General features: G+C 42.6%; 1 protein-coding gene across 2 annotated transcripts in view; it reads right to left on the bottom strand.

Moving 5' to 3' along the window:
- Positions 1-669: 669 nt before the first annotated feature.
- Positions 670-22,774, bottom strand: part of PARD6G (par-6 family cell polarity regulator gamma) — a 65,626-nt gene continuing 43,521 nt past the window's right edge. For both annotated transcript variants that reach the window (XM_071554955.1, XM_071554956.1), the window contains exon 3: positions 670-3,411. In XM_071554955.1, coding sequence (XP_071411056.1) covers positions 2,552-3,411 — 860 coding nt within the window. In that variant the 3' untranslated portion in view covers positions 670-2,551. The remainder of the gene's footprint in view (positions 3,412-22,774) is intronic.

Raw genomic sequence — 22,774 nt, 5'->3', positions numbered from 1 at the left:
TGGTATAACACAGCTTCAGGCATCACTGGGGGGCATTCAAAACAGAAGTTGGTTTTGTGCCCTACCCCTCACACCCCAAAACATAGCACAACATGTTTGCAAGCCTTAGAAGTTACTTCACAGTGTTGGCTCTAAAGCCGACACACGAATAATGTGCTGCTCTCAGTTTGTAATTCACCTTGGTCATGTGCCGCTGAAATGTATCTTACACTTCCTTCCTCCTGCACTGAATGAGGTGGGAGAGTTTGGACAGATTGTGCTGCACACTTTGTTGGACAGTGACAGCAGGCTCCAGGCACAGGTGTGCAGTCAGCAGTGGATCACTAAGTCAGAGGCTTTACCTGAGGAATCGTCCCCCTCCCCCCAAACCCCTGAGGTTTGCAGCAGGCCCTGCTATGAGTGGGGTAGCAAACTACCTGGTTCCCATGGAGATCTGTGTAACAGTACCCTTTAGTAAAAGCAGTACTGGGAAAAAACCCACTATGGAAAGAAACCTCAGTATCCCGGAGATCACGGAGCGGGATCAAAGCGTGTACTGGTACAGACAAAAACTTAACTACAACAGTTACACAGTTGAAGAGATACCCAAACTGGACACTTTGTTTTCACAGGGATGGGAGATACTTCCACATAAATACTTGAGCACAGGAAAAGAATATAGCTTAGAAGTAAGACAGTGCACATTTTATTGCAGACAGGTCACATTTTCATCAGTTAAATAAGGTAAAATAAGTAACTTCAGCCAGACAAATCCACTTATTCATAAAAGTAGTCTTACTAGGGTGTAACAAAATTTTCCTGATAAGATTGACTGAAGCATAATCCAGCTATTCATTTTTTTTACTGCACCCTTAATCAGATTTTTTTTTAAAAATGAAAACCTTTGGTAAAGTACAAACACAGTTTTAAAACGAACAGGATCAATGTTCTATTCTTACTGTGCTGGTAAAAGTAAGTACAGCTCTAGAGCTGCTGTGATATCTAGAAAAGGTTTAATTAGAGTAAGTGAAAGAATTTTAAAATAAACTTTTAAAGCAAATCTAAAAGAAATAAACTAAGTTCAATGTCCCAAAGATATTAATGACCAGAAGACTGGTTGTTCCACAGGTATTCTAAATTAGCAACAATGAATTAGTCCACACAACCTTTTTCCAGCCATTACAGATTCCAAAATGCAATGCAAGTTCTCCAACCAAGACTTCTGAATTTTCATATCCATACAATATTTAAGAAATGTCTATTCCACCATATAAAAAAGCTTTAATGTACTACAAAGTTAAAAACAAAGAGCAAATGACACAAGCTAAAAGTAGAAAAATACATAGTAAAACATTTATATTTTGTTCCTTACACTGATCAAGATATGACAAGGTGTTTTCGAGTAGACCACTTTCACAGACTCATGGCATTTCAGAAGCAGACAGGTACTGACTGACAGTCACGGGCACCCAACAGCCAGCACCCAGTACAGGCATCTGACCATCACAAACATCCCATGTTCTAAGTTTCCAGAAATCCTGTGTAGACTTTAAGCTTTATTACTACAGGAGTCCCAAAATAACAGAACTATTCTAAGTTAGGTTTGAGAGTCAGTCAGCACACCCTGCCCCGCCTCCATACGGCATCAGCCACTCTTTTGTAAGGAAAGACCTTGGGATTGAGGTGGCCCCAAAGGTACAAGGGATTGTGTCAGCTCTGAGGCACAGGGGCACCGTCCTAGCACACTCTTCCACTTCTGGTGCCTTCTCACTTGCATCCCTAAAAATTCACATGAACAATGATTTTGAAAAAAACAGAGATGAGTGGGAAAACCCCCAAGAGGTATCATCTAATAAATATGGGAAAAGAACACACCAGCCCGGAGCGGCGCCGGGGCCGCTCCCCGCTATGGCCCGCAGGTGGCGCCGCTGCCCCGGCAGTCACGGCCGCGGCCTCCGCGGGCCTCGCTAACGCTGAGCTTTCTGTAACATCATCTATAGTGTCCTTTGGCAAATGTATCTGCAGCGAACCAGATGCATCTGTTACAACCAGAATAGGAAACGGCTACTTTTATAGAGAGCTCGTCTGGATTAGACATAAGGCTGAAAATACAGTGTAAACAAGCCAGTGGAAGGGCTGAGGGAACAGTAGAAGATGGGATGGCTATTAAGAAGCGCTCTCTTTAAGCTGGTATTAGAAGAAAACCAGGTTCCACTTCAACTAGACATGTCTGTTACTATTAAAATCTAATTCATATACATGCACGTATAAATACATCTACCCATGCATCCAAATCCAAGTACTGCCATGGGTAGCCTGTAAGACTGCTTAGATTTATACCAACTAAAACAAGTTTGTGTTCTCACTTCAAGGCTGGGATATGAACCAAGTTTTGCAGTGCATGACAGTTTTATGTCTAACTCCAGATGCCATGTTTCCTAGAAAGCAACAACTTTCTGCACCCATGAGGTCTATGAGAATATCAGCTCCCTGTTTTGTGCATAACATGTTGCACAAGTCAATTGTCCCAATTGGCACTTAAGACTGTAAAGGAGAATTGCAGAAATGGCTACTAAAGTGTAATGACTGTTCCATCCTCCTCGATACCTCCTCTGGGGATAACCAGACTGTGTCGGGGATCAGTTTTTAAGGAACTGAGTAATTTGTGGAGGTTGCCATTGCTTTCTCGGCCAGAGTTGTTGTTGAGCACCAGGTCCCTTTGAAGTCTGTGGCTAAGGCTGCTGCCATTGATCCGAGAGAGGCTACTGGAAGTAAGGCTGTGCAGTTTAGGAATGTGCTGTGGCTCCAGACCACCCTCAATGACAATGTCAGCCTCTTCATCACTCTCCATTTCATCAGGGTGGAAGTTCTGCAGCATGTGGGATGTAGGCAAGCTGTGGTGACTCGCAGTGCTGTCTGTAGACTGACCAGAGCTACCAGACATCCTACTGCTCCGAATAATATTGTTCCTCTGGTTTGCTGGCTTGACTGTGATAATAAGATTATGGCTGTTGGCAATCATCATGTCTGTGACTTGGTCAAGAGTCTTTCCTGCTACTTCAATGCCATTAACTTCCAGGACTTCATCGTTCACAGCCAGCAAGCCAGTGCTCTCTGCTAAGCCACCAGGAACCATACGAGAGATGAAGATACCGGGTACTTTTTCCAGTCCATGAGGAGTAACCCTTACGCTGGTGCCATCACGAATGTAAAATCCTAAGGGTTTCTCACACCCATGTCGATACAGCCTCACTCTCCGGTGTGTTTCAGGAAGAATGTCCACATCGATTATGGAAGATACTGGTCTAAAATCATGAGGCATGCTAATGTTAATGTGAGGACGCCGGCGGAGGTTGTCATTGCGGAGTGTCACCAGAGCCTTCTTTTTCCTTGACAGCGTGTTGGTCCCGAAATTGCTGTAGTCCACTTCATCTGAAAGAGAAACAGTACCAGTGTATCAATCAAACAGAATAATTCAATCTACAGGGCATTTTACTCTTAAATTTGGTTCAACAAAGGCACACTCTTAATAATATGGAAAAAGAATCAAATTAATACTTCCACTTACTCTTGTTTCACGTTATGTCCATCAGCCCAACATTCAGAGTAAATAAGTTGTTTACAATGACTACCCACACTTCTGTGTTTTGGGGAAAAAAGACTTCTGATTCTGAACTCTTATTTCAGCTGGGCAGAATGCAATTACTTGCTGCAGGTCTGATATACCATCTTAGATATGAGAGACCGTTTTCAGAGCTGCATTGTAATTTTACAGATACATCTTCAGTGGGCGATGAGTGTATGCACGTTCCTAACCTGAAAATCTGAACCAGGGTGTATTTTAATACACAATACACAGCCTTAACTGATAGCAGGCCTTAGACACAAACATAAAAGCAGAGTGTGAGAGCAGTTGGATATGTGTTTAGCCTAGCCTTTGTTAGGGATTTATGTCAATATGCATCTCTTGGTACATCATTTTTCTCTTGGAAGTATTTTAACTTCATTTCAGCTGAACTGGACAGCAATCAGAAGTGCTGAAAGTGCCAGATAAAAGGTTCTGAGTAAGTAACCTGGCAGAAAGAGAAGCAGGGAGAAAGAAACTGCTCTGCTGCCTAGCCCATATGCCAAGGATCACAGAATGGACAAGGACTCACACATGGACTCCTGCCCTTTAGAGGAAGATCCACAGGAAAGCTGCCTTTCTAGGGTTTGCACTTTAAGGAATTGTTTAAATATTTTAGTCTCTGTAGCACTTATTTCAAGAGCATATGCAAAGGAGTCACTTTCAAATCATCCAAGTAAAATAAGTTATTCCATATAAGAAGGTCATGTTGTACTTTGCATTAAAAACACCTAAGTCATGAATTTGTTAGTGTATAAATTGTGTCACGGCATTTCACATTAAAAATACTGTGCATATTTTAAACATGAAACATGCACTAGCTGAAAAATTATTTCACCAGGAGTTTAAGCATGATAACACTTTTCAGATAAACTAAGAGACTTTCAGTTTATTCTACTGTTGAAGACAAGCAGTAGAATCCAAAAGTACATTTACAGAGCTGTCACTAAGAATTTTTTTTCTCCAATAAATTAACCTTGCATAGCAACACCTGAGAAAGTAATATAATGCCTCTACCTGCTAAAGGTTGGGGGAAAAAGGTGTTAGTAAAAACAAGCTTCTGATTGCATTTTTATGTCTTGCAAGATCTCATTTTCAAGTCTGATTTCCAGGCATATTATCGACAGACTTCAATTAAGTGACATTAAGTTACACTAATTAAAGGACACTCAAAAATGTACTAAGCAGCAACCTGATCTAATTGAGCCTTCTTGGAGAAGGGTGTTAGATTAGCTGGACTCCAGAGGTCCCTTCCAGTCTCATTTATTCTGTGAATCTACACAATACTTTGGCCTGCAAAAGGTCATTTGAAGACTTCAGAAAGACTATTTCTAAATTCTCCTATAATGTATCTATATTGGCTGTAATAACTGTGCGGACTTCATATGGCCTTTAGAAGGTCACACTGAAGGAAAAGGGTCTGTAAAATGAAGATATTCCTTGGACAGGTTTGCTGTATTTAACTTGACATTCATCTCTTCTCTCTCTTCCCAGACTATTCAGAGCTGTACCAATTGCACAGGCCCCACTGTGTTATTTACACTGGTAAGACACAGGACTGGAAGTCCTTAAAATCACCCAAATTCAAGAAGTTCCAAAATGGTTTCTGGAAGCCAAGACAGTGACCGTGTAGAGAGGGCACCTTCTCAAGTCCACTTGGTGAACAGTCAGTGCAGTGTCTGCTCTTTTGAATGCAGAAGCCAACTCCTAGAGCCAAAGCCAGGCATTATTCCTTTTCTTTCATCAACAGGATCACCATCTACATTCACCTAGTTCTGATGGATGATTCTGAAGGTTCACAACAAATACTTTTCCTTGTATAGATCCGTAACAGATGTCTTTCATCACCAACAACATGCCCTGCTGACCCTCACAAGTCACAGATAAATTTCTGTGACAGTCCTATGAAAACAGCTTGGGGATTCAGATTTAGAATCTAAATTCTTCCTCACTTGAAACACAGCACAGTAGCGCTTCACCTTAAAGTCCAAGGGAACTTTTATCCCAAAATTTCGGTTTAAGATGGCAATTGAAATTACATGGGGGTTTATGTGTTTAAGACTGTCACCTGCAGTACTGGCAAACCAAACTTAAATACAATCTGCATCCCTTAAAGACTCGGAAAATGAGGCAAGTGAGAACAGTTCACTACAGTGTAGGTAAAACGAAACACATGCCCTGATTAGCCATCTGTCCCCTGAAAGCACTCAGGTACCTCATCTCCCTCCCTCTATATGTTAGTATATTAATACTTAATTACTTTAAGGCAAACTTGCAAAAGCTTTACCAAGTAATTCATCTGGGAATATTTGTTGATAACAGTGTTTTCTTCCCTTTAAATTACCAGAGAGGTAATTCTCACAATATGCAAGTTTGTGAGGATCAAGTTGTAATGTCACAGGAGAACTATGATGGTCCTCCCAACACACAGAGGTCATTTCTGAACCAGCTTTCTTGGGCTGGGCCAGCACCAGGGCAGTGGAACAAAAGAAGTGGTTGTTTTATGCCTGTGACCTCCTCAGCTGTGCTCAGTCCACTAACCTGTCTCCCCAGATGATTGCCAGCATTCCTAACCTCTGAACAGCTTCATGACAACCACCTCCTGTCATAACAAAAAGCCCATCTTACCACAAAAAGGCGAACTTTTCCCTCCAAACATGAACCAGGAAGAAGCACGATTACATTACACGTGATACAGGCTACCCTGAATATTGGGCCAGTTAACTAGTCTTGGATTTAGTATTACAGGGCTGGACCATATTAAAAAATTAAGTTGATGTCCTGTTGAAGGCTGGAATTTTTGTTTTTAAAACAGTGCCAAGAATTAGTTTCCAACTCTGACTCCGAACAGGATTCCACACAAGGAAGGTGAAGTCGTAATTTTAATGGGTAAAACTGTCAAAAGCTATTCCAGGTTGGAGAAATGACAGCTAATTTGAAGAACTTATAAGAAAAAAATACCAATTAACTTTATTTTCCAGAAAAGGTTCAAGTACAGAATACATGCTCCTTGACAATACACGGATTATTAGATTACTTGAATTCAAGATAACCTGATTGCTAGCAGTTATCCTCACCTGGGATATCACCTTAAAATAAAATAAAAAAACCCAAACAACAAAACAAAACAAACAAAAAACAAAACAGCTGTCCCCTTGATACTATTTGGAACCACTCTTCTTGCTGCAGGAATACAGCAAAGTATCTCTACTGAAGTTGAACTTCAGCTGTTGCTGTGGCCACAGAAAGTCATCAGACCCCAGCACAGTGAAAAGAAAATTTCCTTTTCCACAAGGGAACTGGGACAACTCAGACAACATCATCTACTTTCACCAGCTATGGGGTGGCCACAACAACGGTGAATTACCCATTTCCAGTACTAAACTGCTCGGGTGCCACATGTTAAGACTGAAATGAAAACTGTATCATTGCATAATTTATGATGACATACTTTTAATGAAGGTCAGCAACTTCTTGTTGGGTTTTGAGTTTCTCACCATATAGGATTTCAAGCAGGAATGCCACTTCAGCTAAAGAAATGGACTGTGCTTGGTGCCAGGCCTCAGGCAATATCAGTATATACACCACATGGAACCAGACAGAGCTCATTTTTCAAGTTCCATTTGCTGCAATACCAAAGTCTCCTTTTGCAGAGCAAAAGGTCTATAGACCTTTGCATGTGCAGGAGCATGAGAAGTGTCACCAAAGGGCACATCTGAACAGTGCTTAAAGCTTTGTATATTACAGAAGGTCATGTTTTCTTATGTCTCAAATGAGGCCAGAGTGAAATGTTACTTACAGGTGACAGAGGGAAAAATTAATCTTTTAGGTCTTTAAAAGGTCCTCAGTTTCTCAGAATAGGGCAGATTACATGGGGCATTTCTATCTACAAGATGCAATGCTTTCAGTCAAAGAGCTACTATGAACTGAGTGGATAATCCTGGATAACCACTGAATTTTGAAAAGACTTGGACCTGAATGTTACTTATGTCCATAATTTACTTCCCACTGAAAACACTCTTCCTGTAAGAAGAGATGAAGAACATTATTTAACACAGTTGGAGAAGACCCCTCAGCTTTTCAGTTCTCTCTTACTTGAATCTGCAACCCAAAGCTACACCACAAATACCTCAAACTCTTCTGCAGGCACTAATATTACTGCCACCCTTTTCCCAAAAAATTTCAGCTTTTAGTAAGTTTTAAGAAACGCTTTATTATCTAGCATGAGTTACATAAAACCTTAAGTATTTTGGCTGTATCCTTTCAGTTAATACATGCTTGGTGGTGGGTTTGTTTGGTTGGTTTTAAATAGCTTTGTCACTACCTGCTTACTCATAAGGACCTTTCTGTTAGGGACAGTACATGCTACAGATCTCCAGATCTCCTCACGCAGATAAGCCTGTGCTCTCTTTTTTGACAATGGTGGTGGTGATTAAAAACATCTCTGCACAGTTACAGATTGTAACATCTTTGAGTTACTTTTCTAACAATTCTGTGGTCAGTCTGTGACTACAGAACACATCACACCTTCCTGGCTGGGCATCATGAATCCTATCGTTCAGTCATACAGGACATAACAGCAGAGCACACTTAAAAGGCTATTTATAAGTGAAAGAAAAATGGTTAGAGCATTTGGTTGTAGCCAAGAGAGTATTGTATTTCTTTAATTTACATAAAACAAGAAATTACAGACCTTCTGAAAAAAACACCAGGAGCACCACTCCCACTGCTTGGACAGCTGCTTTTCATAGGAACTGCCTGCCAGATAAAATACCAAAGCTTAGCCAGATAAGATTATATAAACAAGCTGAATTCCACAGAGAAGCAGACTGCCAGGCTCCTATAGGAACAGTTCATTTCAGACTCTACATTTTCGGTGCACATGCACTCATGGCTTATTATTTCCTCTGGGAACTGTGGAACATTAGTTGACAGCTCTGGAAAGTACTTAAAAGACAAAATTACTTCCACTAGGGAGAGCAGCACTTCAGGCAGCTTGGGAAGGAGGCCAATGAGTCATTAATAGTGAAGGGTAACCCCTCGATCCAACAGATCTCCATTACTGAGCATTCAGATTAGCAGCAGTCATAAAACTGTTTTAAGGGAATGTGTCATGTTTAACCCCCCTACCTTTCTGTGTCCCAGCTACAAAACACTGTCTGTGTTTTTGACACAAATTGCAACCAGCATCTATTTTCTCAGAAAGAACAACACCAGAAGCATTTGTGAAAACAATCATACAAGAAATAAGCTGGCAGTCTCTCATTTATGACCTATAAAGCTGACCACATGCAATTTGATTTAAGAGGAAACAGATATAAAGTGAACTTTGACTTGGGGGAAAACCAGTGCCAATACTGCTCATCAAGGAGTATTTAATAGGGGAAAAATAACATTACCTGAATGCTAACATTGCATTCTATGTGTTGCAGGAATATTAACCAAAGAAACCCCAGCCACTGCTGCTGCCAGCAACCTCTGGGTGAACCAACCCAAAACTGTATGGTAGGTAAAGTAGTTGTAGCTGCTATTCCACCAAAAGTCAAATAATGCATCCCATATATGCACAGACCCACACACAGACACTCAATCCTCTCTCTCCCTTCATATCATCGTAACTCAAGAAACTGGAAACAATCTCATCAGCATTTAGAAGACTACCTAACTGTTATAGTTTATCTATAACATTCAACAGGGCTTTCGAAGCACGGACTAGGCCTAGAAAAATGCTCTTCTGCAAAAGGCAACCTTCCTTCTATAGTGATTCAGTACTAAAGAGATAAATTTGCCTTCCTACTTAGGAAATGTTCATTAATAGGTTAGGATTAAAATCTAACACAAATGTATCTCTCTACTTCCACCACTCATAAACTTAAAATATTCTACCTTCTTTCAAGAAAGTGGATGTTATTTTGTTCTTTGGTTTAGCATGTTACAGCAAGCAAAACTGGAATTGCATTAGGCTCAGGCTCTTCATGGTGTCACATATGTATTAAAAAAATTTTTATGCCAGTTTCCTTGAGGATGGAGACAATCAATTCCTTGTGACTTAAGCCTATGCTGCTGGTGTGGCTTCCTGCACTTCTCACTGCTTGTCATCAGAGGCCACTGTTCCCTTGCTGAACCTCTTCCCTTTCCAGCAGCAGCAGCAGGCCTTTTGTTTCTGACTCACAGCACTGCACCAACAGAGCAAAAGCTGTTGCTGGACCTGCAAATTTGCCCCACGAAAGAAGTGAGGCCTTTGGAGTAGAAGAATACCACCAAATACAAGTAAGCACTGAGGCCAGCACCTCCCAAAGCTATCCTTGCCCTCAGAAATATCCAAACCCAGCTCCCCAAACTAGCCATAAGGCAGCTGTAGTACCCCATCCACATCTTCACCTGTAAAATTAATTTACTAGGATTGTCAGGGTTTTCTTCCTCAAAGTTTCCTATGTGAGTTCTCTTCCACCCTACAACATGACAGAAACAGCCCTTCTCCTCCTGTTCCTTTGCACAAACCACATTATGCCAAGGTTACCTTTCAGCAGCAGTAGGAAATTGTGGGGTTTGAGCCTTGGCTAGGTTACTGTTTTGCTTGGATTTTTTAAAGTATTAGTTAATCTTTCCCATTTCCTGCAGGAGGTCAGTGGGAAGTTGCGAGAAATCATGTTTTTCTTGCACATCTCAGCCATCAATCATTATTATATTCATCCCAAGGTCACAGGTGCTGCTCTGGAGATTTTATTGGTGAGACACTTTCCCAGGCCAGTCAGCGCTGACTGGACACCCAGCAGCAGGAACGGGTCGGTGACGCACGCAGAGAGCAACAGCATCACCTGTGAGCAGCTCTCCTGATGGCCAGAGCCTGACAAAAAAGTCTATTACCACGTATCCAACAACTCCCAGCAACCATCAAAAGCTGCATTCACTCAGCTGAGGGTATCAAAATGGGGGACTATCAATCCTATCCAAAAACGCTTATTATGAAACAAGTGATATTTTATCAAGTGAGTATCAAATATAACTGTTTCCAAACTCACAGTAGAGAACAGTTACTTTTTGCACAAATCTAGTGTGGAAGGCATGAAAGGTGAACAGCTGATAGACTGAACCAAAATGCATAACCAGGGGAATACCATGCTGTTTTTTGTAACTGCAGCATTTGGAAAAACCACCACAAGTAATGAAAAAGAATTCACCTCAGGATCATATTCATTCAGAACATGAATTTTATACCTCTGACAAGGAACAAAATTTTTGTCTGGTACTAGTCTCAGAAGAAGCTGCAAATGAAGCTTGGAAAGGTAGCACAACATTAGGCAGTACAAAATAAAGGTGATGTATGACAAGAGTATTTACATTGCCATAGGTGGAAGGAAAAGCTGCAGTACTGAATCTGATCAGAACTGTCATCCTGTAGATGACAGGATATTAAAACAGCCTTTTCCTCTGTTCTGAAGTAACTTCATCAGCATCAAAGGCCATTTCAGCAGCCAGCAGAGGCAAGCCATGCCAGGAAGACAGAACCTGTATTACCCAGCTAACACAGCTTGTAGCTCACCCAAGGGAATCTGAATCTAGTATTTCATACCCTCTTCTGCTTCTTTCTCCCACATACACTCACCTTCTCTGCCAGGTGCCCTTCTCCTCTACAGTCTAGAGTGGGCAACCTTACCCAGCTAAAAGCAAAGCTGACAGTTTTCAAGAATCCTCTACTACCCTGCATTCAGGTAACTGTTAATCATGTTCCTGTAACATACAGACAGATTTTCTACTTGAAAGGAAAAGATATCCCAGAGCTGGGAGCACTAGCAGCTTATTCAAAGGTAGCAGCTGAGACATGGAGTTGGTGTAAATATTAAATCTGTGAGATATAAGGGTACTACCAAGAAAGACTTTTCTGTTCTGAAGTAATTCTTTCTCATGCATTCTTTTGCTGAGTAACACCTTATTCATCCCAAGCTAGTTCAGACAGGCAAGCTAGGAAGTGCCTTTTTTCAATTTTCTTCTAAACTCCCAGTAAAAATAACTTTTAAAAAAGGAAAAAAAAGAAACCCCCAAACTGTGGAGAAGTTTGTATCTAACAAAGATTTACATCTCAAATAAATAAATGGCGACCTCTTCCAGACTCTTTATCCTTGGTAGTTCTTAAGTTGCTACCAGATCTTCTCAGACAAAGATGGGTTTTATGCAGTTGAAATTCTTATGGGTTGCATTTTCTCTCTTCAAAAAACAAAAAAGGATGCAATAATGTTTTTATAGCTTCACTGTTGTGGTGTGATAATACCACGTACATCCTGCAAAGGGGAGTAGGGAGAACAAAACATTTGGAGTGCTTTACAAAGCACTTTTCTGGTTCCTGCCTCCAGCCCAGTGAATGGTAAACACAGTTCAGATTCTGCCTCTTATCACGGAATTAAAAAGGTTTCACAACAAGTGTGGCATAAGTAACTAATTACAACACTTGTCTTTCAAGTCGCAACCTCTGGGAGTCTCCCAAGCTTTGCTGGCTGGAGTCAGATTAGTCACAAGATAAACACCATCCCGGGCCAGCCCTGTGCAGGGCTCAGACAGCTGCTGCCTCGGACAGCTGCCCTGCTCCTCAGCTCCTCAGCCCCGCAGCCTCTGCCCCGGATGCCCCGGCCCTTATGGCACCGACAAGCTCTCGCCTCCACCTGTGGCCTCCCGGATGCACCGGGATGCCCTCCTGGCTGGAGGGACTGGGAGCCGTGGGAATCCCAGACAGTTTATCTCCTGCGTTTGGGTGGGACAGGAACAGGCAGCACTGCCCCTGCAGAGACACGTTTTCCAGTCCCCTGTTCCCCAGGCTGGAGCAGGCCAGGGCGGGCAGGAGCAAGCCCGCAGGTAGAAGGAGAAGGAGCGGCACCAAGCCCTGGCAGAAGCAGGTCTGAGCCAGTCATCATCCGCACCGAGGGGTATGGATGGCCAATGCCACTCCATGCGTCCAACGTGGAGATGACGTAAGTGAAAAGGAGCACCAAGAACTGAAGCAAAGTCAAGGGCTCCTCAGGTGGGAGGGACAAGGCAGGACCAATCTCAAAAAGGCTGCTGGAACAAAGCAAAAAAGCTGCAAGCATGTATTACATAAATCTATTTACTGTTCTGTCTCCTAATGCAGAGGAGAAGCAAGGTCAAGAGCCCAATCTATTGCAATTCAAACTGCGTCTGTACCACTTCCCCAAGTGGCCGGCACACTCTTCCCCCTTCAGAGGACACGGCTGCTCACCTCACACATGGAAATCACTGCTTCTTGAGACATAAACAAAGTAAAAGCCAGGAAGCTCTCTCCTGATGACAGGCTGCAAAACAGTAAATGCTGCCTGCAGAGTGCAAAGTAAAACTTTATCCAGAGTAGTCATGAGGGCAGAAGCAAATGCTACTTTTCTTGAGAGCTCAGTGGCCCCTGCAGAGGCCCAGCCCAGTGCCAGTCAGTGCAGAGCTGATCTGTGCTACAGAGAGTGGTCAGCAAGAACTCCCCACTTGGAGAACAAAATGCCAATCCCATCCCTATGCACAGCTGCCCCCAGCTGAAAGCTGCTACTGGTGCATCCCAAGCCCCTGCCCACGGCTCAGGAAGGGATGAAAAAAGTCAGTCCGAGGAGGGCTGCCTGTCTAGGATTGGCCCCACGCACAGCCTCCCTACAGAATCAAACATATGTTGGACATCTTGGTGGAGGAAGAAGCTCCACAACACACCTTTCTTTTTTCAGCACAACAGTAGATATTTACAGAATAAAACTTCATCTCACAGGTTCTCAGAGTAACATTTATCATAATCCCTGTGGTCTTCACATTACTACATGGTACCCATAACCCCTGCTGCAATGGTGGCCCTTCCCTGGGATAGAGCAGCATGTTACCTCCTTGTTTCCTTTTCTGCCATAGCCATGAAGCAAGAGGGTTAGAGCAATGTCCCCACCCCTCTTCCTCAAACCAGAAATGAAGCCTTGCCCAACACAGAACTACCTAGGCTTCTCGAGCTGAAAACAAAATCAGTTTGTTACTTTTAATATTAGACTAGCAATATCCTATCCTTGCCATCACCAGAAAGCAAGAGGCACTTAACTCTCATCCCTCTTCTGTCAGTAAAACACTGCATGTTTGACTTAAAAGCAGCTTAAAGGATCATGGCGATTCTGGCAGAAGGATCAGTTGTTTAGATTTACTGGCTAAGTGATTTCCCCAACATTCTTTTTATAAGGCTGTATTCCTTTCTCCCTCCCTGGCTAGGGCTCCATGCCCAGTTATGTACATGAAGTAATTAAAGGCTGCAGCTTGGGCAAACATCACACCTGAAGGGACTCCCCAGGTACTGTGGACAAGAGCAGCACCTGCATACTTGAGGGGTCTAGCCCTCAGATGACCATTAACTGGACTGTCAAGCTTCTTTTTCCCCTCAAATATCAAGCTCTGATCTGCAACACTGAAAAATAACCAGGCAAAAATCCCATCAAGCTACACCAGCAATGTTTACTCCATTAAAAAAACCCTGGCTTTTTTCTTCAAACAATTTTTGAGACACTCCATCATTACGTGAGTGTGGTAAGCTAGGGGAGGGTGTACTTTTTCCTTTAAAAAGTGTTTCTTCCTATGAGCACATGATACAAACAAGGGAGTGGCAGGCAGGAAGTGATTATTCAGAAATTATAGAATTAGATCAGGTTCCACGATATCAGAACAAAGCATGACACATGGCAAGTGGAGCTGACAATTGCTGTCTCAAATGTAAGAAAATCTTTTCTTTATTTGCTAAATCTACTTCAGGGCTCATGTAAGCATTCTGTCTCCTTAACGAGCATCAGTGTTGGCAGCTACAAGCACAGATATGCCTCCTGGGGAGCGCAAGTTACTCCTTCTATTTCACCACCAGTTACACCAAACACTGCAGTACAGACCTCCAGCTCCTACCCAAACAAGTGTTTTTGAATGACTGTAGCTCTGACAGTAGTAGCAGCAAGTGATGGCACTGCTGCTCATGGTTTGACTGTCACAGCTGCTCCAGAGAGGCTAAACACTGACACTGCTCCAGTTCAGCCCTCATCTCTGTTAGCAGCATTCTCCTGCCACAATGAACGGACGTTCCCAGTGCCACACTGGTACACCCAGTATTCATGCCACTGGGAATTCCCTTCATGAGCTCAGTTTTCCTGTTACACAAGAGATAACGCTGAGTCATCACCACATTTGCCTGTTCTGTGACATTGTTGGGGTGTAGAAGCAGACATCTACCTGAAAGCACATACAGCTTTCACAGCCTGATCCCTGCTCTGAGTGAAGTGCAAATTATGCTGGGACATGGCTTTCGCTGTGCCTGGAAAAATTAAGCTGTGGCCAGACTGCTGCTGTGCAACTCTTTAGTGTGCATCACTGTAAGTTCCAGAAAACACCTTAAAGAAAAGCATCCCACAGAAGAGGGCTAATTAGATAAAGTCCTTTTCATCTGTGGATTCTGAAGTGCTAAAAATAAAAATTTACTGCTCATGAGAGACAAAGCTCCCATAAGAATGGTGAAGCTAAAAACCTGGAGAATACATCAGAGGTTATGCAAAGCCCAGCAGCTTTAAAGGAAGGAGAAGGGATTTACAGGGTTCAAAGGCAGGAAAGAACAGATGCACTATGTTAGGATAATTTTCATTACACTGCATAGCTTGTTTCCAAGAATGCTTTCAACAGAAGCATCCTCCCAAAACAAACGGCAAGTGCTCCTTAAGCTGATGCAGACAAGCTTCGATAAAAGCTGCACCCCAGCCCAGAGAGAGTGGACTGCTACAAGTAACCTCGGCTCACTTCTCTCTGCTTGTGAGACCTTTCACCACCTTCAGTCCCTCATGGGGTTTTACTGTGAGCAGCCAGTTTACATCTTCACTCCTCACATGAAACAAGAATGAATTAAAACACCTTTTGCCTTCTTTAGACAAAAGTTCAGTGTCCCTTTTCTATTTCTTTCCTCACCACACTCTCTTAAATTGCTAGACATCATCAGGAATTGGCAAGATCTTTAATAATAAGACCAGGCAGTATTACTAAATCCATACTAAATTCCCACAACAGAAGCCAAATAGTGACCAAGACAAGAATTTTAATTTGATGATGTGTTCCATCTTCAGAAAAAAAACCCAAAAAACAAAAGAAACAACGTTCCAAGGATGAGAAAAGTAAAGACAAATAGCTATATAAAACAAAAATGATGGCTCAGAGGTTGATGGGATTAACATGCCTTCTTGCAAAGATGCTCTTGAGGGGAATATAAAGCCTCAGCACTAAGCTGTGCTATATTTTAACACGTACTTATTAACACGCCAGCTAATCTAACACCTTATTTAAAGTCTTCCAGTGTGACAAAGTTTTGCAGATGCCATGTAGAGATCAACATTAAGAATGAACAACTCACTCTCACAGAAGCAGTTTGCTTTGTGCTTATATTAAGTGTTATGGGCATGTTTCAAGGTGGGCAAGAACCAAAGTACAGAATCTGTGTGTTCGGTACAGCATCAGCACAGGGCACCTCCTGCAGAAACTGAAGAGATCCAAGTGCTTCCTCCCATGCTGAGGGACAGATAGAGAGCATCAAAGAGACAGGCTAAACAAGTTTCAAAGCTAATCACACCTGCCATTAGCAGCTAACACCACATTAATCCAGGGAGCTGCAGTGAGGCGAAAAAGTAAAATAAAATAGAGAAGCACAAAATTTTTTTTTCTGGGCTTTTCCTTATCCATCCAGATTGTACTTTTCTCCTCAACTCCAGTTTTTCCTGCTGCATGGATGCAATTTTACATCTAGATCACCACATTAAAACTCTGCAACAAGACTGCTCGTCTTGCCTTTGTCTGTATCAATTCATTTCACACAACTCAGGTCTTCAACCATGGCAAATCAAATCAAATGTTGGATGAAAGGAATCAGCTTGAACCCTTAGTCTCCACCTTTTTAATACACAGATACGGTACCAAAAGTTTAAGAAAGAAAATGGGGAAAAACAAAAAGGCTGTGGCTACGAATCACCTGCTTGTCTGGGAAAGAAAGAATCTGGAAAATCCTGATTCTAAGAGTACCTGAAGTATACTGAAAGACTGGCGAGGCATTCAAGACCAGCAAGGCGTCAGGGATATCAAAAAGCCAGGCAACAGAAGGGAGAATCTCATTTGTAACACAAATTTCATCTGGGAAAACACACTGTCCTGTTTGGTTTTATGCCTCCCATGTCAGATCGGTCAAAGGGCAATGTAAAGTTAACATGCCAGAATTCACATCACCTGCTTGCCCAAACAGCTGAGAAAACGGTTTTAGCTGAGCTCTGCTCTTTTGCTCACTTCGAATTGTTGTGTTAATTAAAAAGTCCTGCTCTTGTGTTACACAGCCCACAGGAAGTGAGGAGGAGATTCCCAGCTTCATAATCACATTACCCAATCACTGCCAGCGCTCCCAGCTCTGCTCCGTGCAGCGCCAGCGCCGTGCTGTTGGTTTGACAGGCTGTGGGAGGACGCTGCGTAGGAGACTCGTCACGTTATGCAGAGTCAGCCCAAGCTTCTTCACAATGGGAGCTTTCTGCTGAAGTGCAACATAAAAACCTCCCTAAAACTACAAGACTATCTGAAAAATTTTCCCAAACAGAAAGCAAGCCCCATAAAAATCAACTCAATAAACAAAAGGTAGTTGCTAGCTGGGGAGTTACTGGATATGGATCTGTCCCCTTTGGGCTCACCCTAACCCCTGCCTAACAAATAAAAAATATTACTATTGTCACCTCCAAGCTTAGACTTAGGAATTTCCATCTTGGAAGCACTACAAGGAGTGAGTCACTCTATATACCTTGGCAGTGATACCTTGGATATTCTGGGAATATCCAGAAGGAAATAATGTCACCAATTTATAAGGCAGCAGCTCTGTTTACCAGCTTGAACAAGCTTGTGTCTCAGTACTTCTGGTTAGGTATGACCAACAGTGAATCTCCAATTCACAAGTCATAAAACTTTCAGTTCAGAAATAATTTGCAACCTAATACTACCTGAAAATTAGAGATCTTCAAAAGTTATCCCAACCACTGAAGAACAATACTAGATATTAGAATCACACCAAATGGTGAATTTTTTTGAATACCTGTACTGTCCTTGCCTGGTCTCTGCAAGGCCTTTAGCAGAGTGGGTGGTTTGGATACTGGAAATGCATTTGGTGTAAGGACAGAGCAGCCTTGCTCTCTCTCTGGAAAGCAGGAGGAAGCCTTCACAAACAGGAGCCAGGTGTGGTGGCACAGGGCACCCACGGGACAGTAACCAGAGCAGCTCAGCACAGACAGGAACAGGGTGGGGAGCTGTCAGCCTGAGTGATTTTGACAGCCTGAGGAAGGTTTACTTTCAGCAGCTAGAGCTGACCATCATCAAGAATTTGCAAGGTGTGAGTAAGCTGGTTAGGAAGAATAACAAACAAACATCCCCACCCAAACCCATTTTGTACTGGTCAAACTGAATTTTGAGGGAGATACCAATAAATTAGATCAAAATAATTAAAAGGACTGCTTATTTGTCCAATGAGATGCTTAATACTTTACAAGGTGGTATCTATTCACTAGCTAAAGCTAAGAATAAACCAAGGAATTAAGGGCTCTCAACACATCCATTTACTAGATAACCTCTAGCAATTTACACCCATGATACCTGTCTGATGCTAAAGGCACATGGCACATGCACTCCAGGAAGCCTTGCTTACCTCCTTCCAAATAAACTCTTCACATGATTTACTCATATTTTGATCTAAAAGGTTACTTCTAAAAAGGACTAACGGAGATGCATCAACCACACCTCTGAAGCAGAGAGTGACAGGACCAGTACAGAGCCCAGCTCATGGCATGGTAGAGTTAGGATGAATATCAGACCAAAGGCTGTCCACGAAGATGTGAGAATATGACTAAGCAGCCACTTGAAAGTAAGTGTATTAGTGGAGCAAGACCCTTAGCTGGTTTTTCTAACAGATCTAATATCCTCAGAGCTTGTCTCTCCAGAGCATGCCAACTGTTTTCACTACCAGAAATGCTTTATAAAAAGCATTGTATGACCAAGCATCACATGCAACAATTGTGTGTTTTTAAAACAATCTGCAAAAAGTGAGGACACAACTCCCTTCCCCTACACTGATTCAGAAAGCAGGAGATGTATCTTGCTACTTTTGCCCCATCCTAAGAAGTTTTAAAACTATTCCACAATAGACTACATAAGCATCCTTTCCAGCATTTTTATTTGTGTGTATTATTGTAACTCTCTAGGATGTTTTCCTTAAGGCCTCAAATGGAAAAGTAACTATGAGCATAAATTCTTCCCTCTTCCTCTCTGGAATTTATAGATGCCTTAAGCAAGAATTAAAATAAGGCACAACAGTTTAAATGAGATGCTTCAATTCTCAGGTTTCATCTCCTTCACTGCATAAGCTCTCCGTCCTATCAGCTGCCAATGGTTAGCAGGCAGAAATGAAGGCATCACATGCTTTGAACACTCCAACTCCAACACCACAAAATAAAAGCCTTGCAAGAGCCTCACCTGGTATTTTTATTAAAATACCAGGTTTGTGCTGCCCACTTGGGAGGGCACTTGAAACATTATTTTCCAAGCAGACAGAAACTGTGTCTTTGCAAACTCAAGAAAAGCAGCATTACAAGACCCATGTTCACTCCTTCTCATGAGGAAAGAGTTTTCTGAAATGCACTTTGAGATTTTTAGTTTTGCGGTACCAGCACATGGGGCAGCAGCACACAAAGTGCCCCTAAGTGGCACTCCAGTTACTGCAGATTGTATTAGTTGCCCATGCAGATATCAGTGGTCAGCACACACACATCACCAACCATAATTATTTGCAGACTCTTAAAAAAAAAAAAGAGCCTGCCTTTCCGTAATAGTGTTCTCACTACAGCCATTCCAAGAAATCCCTACGTTACAATGGAGATACACAAATGTAAGTGACCATCTTGATAAAGCATTTACAATAGAAGTAACTTGTAAAGTTTGAGAACTTGGTTTAGGCAGAATGTTTGCACAGAAAGTTCTCTTTAGATGATGACTAAGCTGTCACTGAAACTGGCTGAAACTCTGAACCACAATTCCTCTCACAGGGGGCTTTGTCAGCTCTGCTGCCTACTGCCAGTTTTCATCAGCTCAGCAGCAGCCACCACCACCTGACAACAGCACTTCCAAATTCAACTTCTGCATCAAGTCTTGCAGTCCAGGGGCAAGGTAAGACAGCCAAGCATGACAGAAAAGTTCAGACCTCTTGCACGGTGGAGCACAACAATTCTAAACGACGGAGTAGCTGTTTGCTTTTATGAATGTGTGCAAGATCAATAGGAATCATTCCTCTCAACTGCTGTAGTAGGGAAAGCCATGTTAAAAAAAATTCTATTATCACACTTCTTCCATCCCACATTTTTTATTTCCTCCTCTTCACATGTCTAATGGAGCATGAAAGCTGTTGCTCTGTCCCCTCTGCTGGCACACTCTGCCAGCAACACAGCCAAGAGACTCTAGCTCTAAAATTTACAGCACCTCCAATGTAAAAACATATGTCAGATCACATCTTTCCAACAAGTCATGCTGTCAGGGGAGTGCAGAAAATGGAGGAATTCCTGTTTACTGCTAGACTTGAAAATTTACTTGGAGGGGACTTCCAGTTAAAAGATAACACCTGAAATACCACACCGATTTGTGTGTCATTAGCACATATGTTTATCTAGAAGACCAACCTAAAGTTGCAGAAGATGAGCAGCAACTAACATGAGAGGAATGGGACATGCAGGAAAACACTGCTCAATGTTTGTTAGGCTGTGAAGTGATATCAGAGGAGAGACGTGACCCTGTCCTCTCAGAGGACACCCGTGCAGAAAGGGGCATGCTATGTCATGCTATTGCCCTCCCAAATGTCACTGTCAGGGCTCAGACTGCTACATGGATTCTGATACTGAGCTGCCAGGCATGCAGAGACCTCAGCTTACAAAACTACAAACTGTCATTTTATTTTAGGACAGGCCTGACTTTATGATGTTCTATGTTTGAGGTGCTATATTACTTTTAGAGGTCGCCTGTCCTTCCAGTTAAATCATGAGCTGTTAGCTGGAGCTGGCTCACTAAAAGGAACCTCACACTTGAAACTCCAACTTGACCACATACAAATGTATGACCAGTTTCCCAGTGTGAGTCAAGTAATGCTGGCAGCAAAGCTGAGAGTGCTGCTGTCAGGAGAACAGACCTAACTAACATCCCACAGCATGCACAATGGGTGTCACCTGCTCCAGCCAGTGCAGAGACAGTTCTGTTCTACTCTCAGCCAATTAATCATTGAGAATGAGGGACAGGGGAAGCAAATACACCTGGGGGGACTTCTCATGAGTACTCCCAACCTAAGTAAAAGCCAGATTCCTACCCAGTTGGAAAGCACACACCTGCTCAGAATGTCACCACATCTCTCACGAGTCAGGGCAGTGACACCCTGGGAACACTAACTGGCTCACTACCGAGCTTTAGTACACGTACAGCAGATTTCAGTCCTGGTTATTCACGGGTGGTTGATTCATACCAATAGCACAGCTCTGCCAAACCCACCCAACAGGCCTCCAGCTTCCCATGGACATACCTGATCTTTGCTAACTAAACTCCACCCTCAACACTTTCGTCCTGACAAGACAGTAGGTTGTCCAGGAGGCTCCAGGCTCATAAATAAACTCCTTTTGATTACTGATGATTGCACCAATACAAGCAGCACTTCAGCAGCTAGTTACACACAACACAGAGAGGCTGAGGAGACAAAAACCCAATCAGCACACCAATAAAAAACAGCGCCATTGACAGATGAGCCACCTGGAGAAGCAATAATTTGTCAGCCATTGGCCTGGTTCCCGCTAGTCATCCAGCAGCTCTTTTCTGTCTAGTCTCTCCCTACAGACCTCTGTCAGGGCAGGGACTGGATCCACGTTTTTGGTACAGAGTCTTCAAATTCTAGACACAACATAGAGATCACTGAAGCCTGTGGAAGAGAAAATGCCTGCAGAGAAAAAGCACTGGTTTGTAAATGATGTTCAAAATTTTCCTGTAAAAAGAATGTAGTATCTCTTCATACATACATATGAATACACTTTCCAATCACACCATTTTGTTTGCTTTGGCCCACTGCTGTCTGGAAGACAGCCATACTGTACTGAACATTACAGCCTCCAAGTCTAGGCAGAACAGGCCTAAAGACATTCTGGATTCAATTCAAAGAACGACTTTGCCTCAATTGAACTTTATTGGCAATTCTGCTTGTGAAGAGGCAACCTAATAGCAAGGAAGGCCCATGTCAGTGTTACATCCCATTCTGGCCACAGAGAGACTTTCAGTGTGAAAGCTTTGCTCTGTTTCCAGCACCAAAAGTAGAAAAGCAATGTGGACAACATACTTGAGAGGCAGTAGCAAAGAAAAATCAATATTGGTAAGTTCTGAAGAAGGGCTATGAACAGACAGGTGAGTACTGAGGGCCATATCCCGCCTGATGGTCGTTCTGCAGTAAGGGCAGATTCAATCCATTAGCAATTCCAGGATACCTCCATGATTTGGGCTACAAGTTTGAGCCTCAGTCTAAAAACTTTACACATCTGCTGTACTCAAGATTGCACTTGGGTAGACTTCTTGTCCATACCTCTGTCTTTTGTGGCTACTTCAGTCAGTCCCTGACTATCCTCTCAGGCTGCTGTAGGCCATGCCATGCTATGACCTTGGCATGATCTCAACATTGCTACAGCAAGACAAATCCCCTGCTGGATCTTTCTCTGTGTTCCCAGAATAGTGGTTGTTGTGGCCAGGTAAGAGCACTTTCTCCTTGACAGCCTCCAAACAACTGGGAAGAAATTCCTGATAGTTCCTGCAGGTCACCAACTATGGCTTTTAGTCTGTCCCCATGGGAGTCTAGAGGTTCAGGATTCATCAGGTTAATGAAACAGCAGTAATGCTTCCAGCAGTTCCATAAAGCAGTATTAACAAAATTATTTTCACTTAACCTTTTACTTTTTCTTTACTGTACACTTTCAAGTGTACAGTTAAGTACTGGTTCTTTTTAGTTCTCCTGGCTAAACACAAAAAAGTCCCCAGGCCAAGTCAATTCATTCTGGTCTCTCCTAAAATTACTACCATAATTATAAAGTCTACAATGTCCTC

This window comes from Pithys albifrons, chromosome 4 (assembly GCF_047495875.1).
Source record: "Pithys albifrons albifrons isolate INPA30051 chromosome 4, PitAlb_v1, whole genome shotgun sequence".
NCBI classification, from domain to species: Eukaryota; Metazoa; Chordata; class Aves; order Passeriformes; family Thamnophilidae; genus Pithys; species Pithys albifrons.
The sequence above is the reverse complement of the archived record's forward strand: the minus strand, read 5'-3'. Positions and strand labels throughout refer to the sequence as shown.